General features: G+C 44.0%; 1 protein-coding gene across 1 annotated transcript; it reads left to right on the forward strand.

Annotated features, from left to right (window-relative positions):
- The first annotated feature begins 1,558 nt into the window (after positions 1 to 1,558).
- Positions 1,559 to 5,489, forward strand: C3AR1 (complement C3a receptor 1). Its single transcript, XM_030040995.2, has 2 exons — positions 1,559 to 2,124; positions 3,973 to 5,489. Exon 2 carries the CDS (start codon positions 3,980 to 3,982, stop codon positions 5,096 to 5,098), a length of 1,119 nt encoding a protein of 372 aa, XP_029896855.1. The 5' UTR covers positions 1,559 to 2,124; positions 3,973 to 3,979; the 3' UTR covers positions 5,099 to 5,489.
- The last annotated feature ends 689 nt before the right edge of the window (positions 5,490 to 6,178 follow it).

The raw sequence follows: 6,178 nt of genomic DNA on the forward strand, positions 1-6,178 counted from the left end.
CAGTTCTGGGCTCCACAGTACTGGAGAGATATGGACACAGTGGAGTGAAATTTGTGGAGAACAACTAAGGTAATTAAGGGACTGGTACACTTGTCATGCAAGGAGGGGCCGAGAGAGCTGGGACTGTTCAGCCTGGAGAAGAGAAGGCTCAGGGGGATGTCATCTATCTGATGGGAGTGTTTAATGGAGATGGAGCCAGGCTCTTCTCGGTGGTGCCTGGTGACAGGACAAGAGGCAGTGGGCACACACTGACACACAGAACGTTCCATCTGAACACAATAAAACAGTTTTTTATGTGAGGGTGATTGAATACTGGAACAGGTTGCCTGAAGTCTGTGGAGTCTCCTTCTGTGGAGATACTCAAACCTGACTGGACAGAGTCCTGGGCAACCTTCTCTAGCTGACCCTGCTTTGAGCAGTGGAATTGGGCTAGACAGTCTTCAGACAGTCTTCCAACTTCAACTATTCCGTGATTCTGTGAATTAGAGCCTTTCTAAGCTAACTCGGTCTGTTTATCACGAGGGGAAGGGAGAGATCCAGAAGAGAAGAGTGCACTGTGGTGATCTGGGATAACCATCAAAGTGGCAAGTCAAAGGCCTGGTCTGATCTAAGTAACCATTTTATGAAAGTAACAAAATGTCTTTTTTTTCCTCCTTGCTCTACCTCCTTTGAGTGTCTACATCATTAGGCCCTTTTTGCTGAGGTGCAAACCGCTTCGCTAGTCAAACCGCTTAAAAGGTCCGTTGATCTGGAAACCTAGGCAGAGAGGTACCACATCATCTCACCACTGTCCAGGGTGAGCTGGCTGAAGATAAAGTGCTTGCTGTGTCAAGGTTGGCTGCAGGGGAGAGGTTTTAACTGGGGGATCAGAGCTGGCCGACTGGTGGAGAAGGACCTTCTTGCAAAGGAGAGTTTGACTAGAGCTAGCGAGTCACGTGGTGGTGAAAGGGCTGCAGGTCCCTTGGCCAAGAGGAGCCCATAGCAGGACCTCCTGTCAACGCTTTCTGTCTGGGTCTGAGGCATCCCCCAGGAAGGATGGCAGCTGAGAATAAGATGCAGCTAGAGGCGTGTTCCTGGCAGGCTGCTGACAGCCTGTCCATCCTTGGGGTACAGCCCAGCCCTGGCCTGCCTTCCCGTTCCTGGTTTCATGGGGTTTGTGCTGGAGGCAGCATTTGTGTGTTGCACAGAGATGTGCTCAGGAGCGGAACTCTGCTCCGTCCTGGTTCATTTTCCAGAACAAAACCGAAATACCAAGGCTGATTCTTGCATGTATGGGGCTTGTCTTTTCTGCTAGCCGTCTTGATTTCCCAGATTGGGAGGGGTGAAGGGGAACCCTATTGTTGCACAGTTGAAATGGCTTGCCCTAGATGTCTTTTCTTTTTATAGTCTTGCGACATTTTGTGCTATCAGCATTTCAGTTAACCACTTCTAACTTTCCATCAGTCAAGTTACTTCTTTAAAAAAAAAAAAACAAAAAAACCCAACAACAAGACTTTAAATACCCTGAATGGTCAAAAATCAGATTAAAATCCCTTTGACATGACCAATTATGGTTTTCTGAGTACAATGTTCTGTATTTGGTGAACTAAGATGTCTCAGGCTGGGACAGAAGCTGATCTGGATTGGTAAGAACCCCAGAAATGGGATTAGCTAGGTGAATGTGCTGATCTGATAAAACATGGAAGTGGCTAAAGGACAACAGATCAGACACCTGATGGTGGCATGGCAGGGTTTAGAATTGTGAATTACATCAAGCAAAGGTCAGCGTTACATGAACAGGCAAGACATCTGATTCAGTTGTCTTAGAGAAACTATAGTAAAGTCTGTGCCTGTGCCTATCATTCCCTTGCTTTCTGTTATTCTTTGACTCAGGGCACTGTCTTAGTTTGACAGTGTTGACAGAGCTTCTTTTGGTTCCACTGTTTATTTTATCAGCAGATCATATCTAAAACTTCAAACATGAGTCATTCTAAGCCCTTCCTTCAGAGTGGAAGAACATACTTAGCACACACAGGAAAAAAGCAGTTCCTATAATGTCACATGAGTTTCTTTTTGCAGTCAGTCCAGAGACAGGACTGATGGTACTTGCTCCCTGACACACCGAAAAATACCTGCTTCGCTCCGGTAGGTATAATAAGCTGCAGAATTCTGCTTTCCTCTTCAACTTGCAATTTCTTGTTCTTCACTCCTGAAAACCTCTCTCTCCCCTCCAGTTCCCTCTTCCATTTTCATAACCACATAGCAGCCCTTTTAGCACTCTTGAAACCATAGCATGGGCAGTATCTTCTTATTAATTCATCCCTCAGTTTGCTTTGGAGTAGGATCTGTATTACTATATTTACAGCATTCCTTGATGCCCTATCCCCTCCATACCATCTTCTGTAGCTATATGTGGAGGCAGCAAGATGCAGCTCTTGCAGCACTGTTCTCCAGTTGTCCCTGTAAAAGTCGCTTCTGCGTGTTATCAGCAAGACCATAGGAAATGGAACAACCTTGTTAGAATGTTAAGTTAAGGACCCAGCTGCCTTCCAGGGACTTCTTTCATAGCTTTCCTTGCAGGTCACCCTCACCTAAAAGCCTCTTAGCAATTGTTACCAGAAAGTGGTAAATTACAATGTTTGTTACAACTGTTTATCTCATTTTCTTTGTGGTAAAGTGGTTCTAAAACTTAATGCATCACTCCACATTTAGACTATATGTTATGCAAGAGATCGATGATTTGGAATTTTTTTTTTTTTTTATAATATTGATATTTAGTCCTGCACACAAGAGTCCCTGACTGGCATTTAAGTACTGGCATAATACAGGTTAAAATAAAATCAGTCTGGGTTTTCTTACTCATGTCTCCTCAGTTGCTTCTGCAGGCTGTATTCAGCTCTGACCTATGCAGTTTCCTTGTGTTCTGGTAATGCTTTTAGAGACCTTTCAGCAACACAACTGTCTTCATTAGATTCAGCAAGGGTTTAGTTAACAGGGATTTTTATAAACAATTCTATTAATGCCTAAAGGATGAAGGTCAGGTTCTTTTTCTCAGCTTTATCTTGACTTTGCTAGATTTCCTTTCCTTTCTAAATTTACTAATATCTAAGTCCAAAAATAATTGAGCAATTAAAGTTTTTCCACTACTATTCTCATAGTTTTAAAACATCACTTAAGTATTCTGTGGCTCAGCTTCATTGTCTTGCAATGACAGCTTTTCTTATGCCTAAAATGGCTCAAGAACATTACTGCTATTACTCTGTATTTTAATTTTTCTTTCTACAACTAAACCTCTGTCTGTTCTTCTTAAACCATGCATTTCTTGCCTTTTGCCTCATCAAGACTAGCTTTCCAAGGAACCAGCAGAGACCTCAGAACAAAAGCAGGGAGAAGGAAGTGCTTACTGAGACTTCCCTAAAAATACCCCTTAGCAAACAGAGTTGCTGTCCTGTCTGTTCTATTTGTAATGTCCTGAAAGTGGAGCAGGGATATTTCATCAAGATAAGCATTGCTTTCTTAACCTAAACCTATTATTTCACTGGTTATGCCAGAAGAAATCACTCATTTTAAAGGGAAAAGGAACTAAAATGCTGACTTCTCTTTCTGAAGAAGAGAAGTGTATACAAAGCTGGAAATGGATCAGGAAAGACACCTGGTGACAGTGCGGGCATGTGAATAGAGAGCTCCACTTTAGAGTGGAGACTAAAAAGAACCAGACTGAAATCAAGGGGGATGACAGAGATAGGAGAACTTCAGCGTATACAACCCCCCTGTTTGAATAGCGGGGCTTATGTAGCTTGGCCATCATGAGAATGATGAAGGTGTACAATGGTCAGATTACTAAACCTTTAGCACAAACTTGTATTGACCGATGCCTTTGTACCCTGACCACTGTGTACTGTCACCTGACTCAGAGGTGCTTCAGTACAGATAAAGAGAAGAATCTGGGGACGAGGGTGTGAATTGCCTACTGATTTGCTTTCTGTTTTATAGCTACAGAATGCCTCAACTCCTGGGTAACAGCAGTTCACATGAACAGGCTGCTGTATATTATGCATCAGAATCCATTGTCTCCATTGCTATCTTCATCATCGTTATCATCATAGGTATCCCAGGCAATGGACTGGTGATCTGGGTAGCTGGTCTGAAAATGAAAAGGTCTGTGAACATTGTCTGGTTCCTAAACCTTGCTGTGGCTGACTTCATATGCTGCTTGTCCTTGCCGTTTTTCGTTGTTCACCTTGCCCTCCATGAACACTGGCCATATGGTTGGTTCCTCTGCAAAGTCATTCCATCAGTCATAATCTTCACCATGTTTGCTAGCGTCTTCCTACTCATGACCATCAGCATTGACCGGTGCCTCCTTGTGATGAAACCTGTCTGGTGTCAAAATCATCGAACAGTGAAGTTTATATCACTAATATGCAGTGGCATTTGGATCCTGGCCTTCATTTTCTGCTGTCCTGTCTTCCACTACCGTGATACTAGCACTCACGATGGCAAAACTGAGTGTGGGTACAATTTTGGAGATGATGAGGTGCTAGATTATATGAATGATTCTGTAAATGAGTTATTGGAAGAATACTCACTTTTAGTCTACAATGGTAATGACTCATGGGGAAATTTCTATGAAAGTGATTATTCTGTATCCCTTGCCTTAGTGGTAATAAACATCACTAGGGCTGTCTTTGGCTTTGTACTCCCCTTTGGCACAATGGCAGTTTGCTATGCCCTTATTGCTTTCAGAACGCGTGCAAATCAGTTTCACAAGCCACACAGCAGGATGCTGCGAACAATTGTGCTCATGGTGGCTGCATTCTTCATCTGCTGGGCTCCATACCATGTAGTGGGGATTCTGTCCCTTGTACCTACTCTTGGAACAGGACTGAGCGAGTCATTGATCCTCTGGGACCACCTCTCTACAGCACTTGCATACGCCAACAGCTGCATCAACCCCTTGCTCTATGTTTTTGTGGGACGGGACTTCAGGGCAAAGGCACGGCAGTCACTGCAAGGAATCTTGGAAGGTGCCTTTACCGAGGAGCCAACACGTTCGATCCCTTACTCCCTTCACGGAAGCAAGACTTCAACAGAGAAGGACGTTAGCAGCACAGTGTAATGCAGGACTTCTGATCGCTGCTGTAGAAAGAGCGAGCTATGGCTCTGCACATCAGTCACTCTCTACTTAACTTTTTTTTTTGCTCCAACACATTTGATTAATCTGCAGATCCACACACAGGGCACTGAGATGGTTCAGATCAGAACAGCTACCCTGCTTTATATCCTACTCGAGAGATGGGAGGTTGGAAGTACCAAAAGTGATAATCTGAGGGAAGACTGGTGAAGCAGGAGACAGAGTACTTCAGCCTTTGAAGGACACAGGCTTGCAGAATGATTTGCGGTGGGATCATGTAGTTCAACCTCTGAATTGCTAGATGAGAATGTCATTAGAGTTATTTTCCTATGTCTATGTTCTACATCTGTCTCTGATAAAGTGCAGGTGAAACTAACTTTGATGGCTCTCCTCGGAATCTGTCATCCCATCTTCCCTCTCCCTGGAACTAAACTTGGGGTCTGAGGGTTTTTTTTCCTGAAGATTTCCCTAGAGGGTAGTGCTACATTTTCTTACAGCAACGCATTAGAACAGCACTTGCCCCACTCAGCTGCATTGAACTGACTTTCATGCCCTGGTAGATGCCCATGATATTTCTTTGTCCCAGCAAATACATCCCTGTACAGTGGTAACTGGTCCAATAGAGATGCTGTAGCTACGTTTGTTAGCATGCACTCACTGACTGTCTCCCCAACACTCCCTCCGCCACCAGAGTCCCAAATCTTCCTTTTAGGAAATAGTCCGAGACTATCCAAATGTACATACGCATTTTAAGATGGCACACAAGCAGAATTTGAGTAACTGCGGTCATTGATGTACCAGATTAGGCGGCTGCTGGACTATCAGTCATCTGGTAAAACCTTGGAATTGAGAAGAGATAACCTCCATTCTGACCCCAAGAAGGCAGGGAACGAGCCTGTTGCGACACAGCCATGTCCTGCTCTCTACAAGACAGATGAACTTCTCATGTCTTTCCGGTAGAGGAAGGTAAAAATTTCATTTAGTCAGGCTATTTGGGGGTGTTTCCCAAGCTTGAATGCTCCCTGCTGTGAAAAGCAGAGGTATGTTTACTAGGTACTCTAAGGA

The sequence above is a fragment of the Aquila chrysaetos genome, chromosome 17, assembly GCF_900496995.4.
Source record: "Aquila chrysaetos chrysaetos chromosome 17, bAquChr1.4, whole genome shotgun sequence".
Taxonomy (NCBI): domain Eukaryota; kingdom Metazoa; phylum Chordata; class Aves; order Accipitriformes; family Accipitridae; genus Aquila; species Aquila chrysaetos.

Bases quoted from the DNA above. Each gene is read 5' to 3' on its own strand.
- C3AR1 (XM_030040995.2), top strand. From the start codon at position 3,980: ATGCCTCAACTCCTGGGTAACAGCAGTTCACATGAACAGGCTGCTGTA.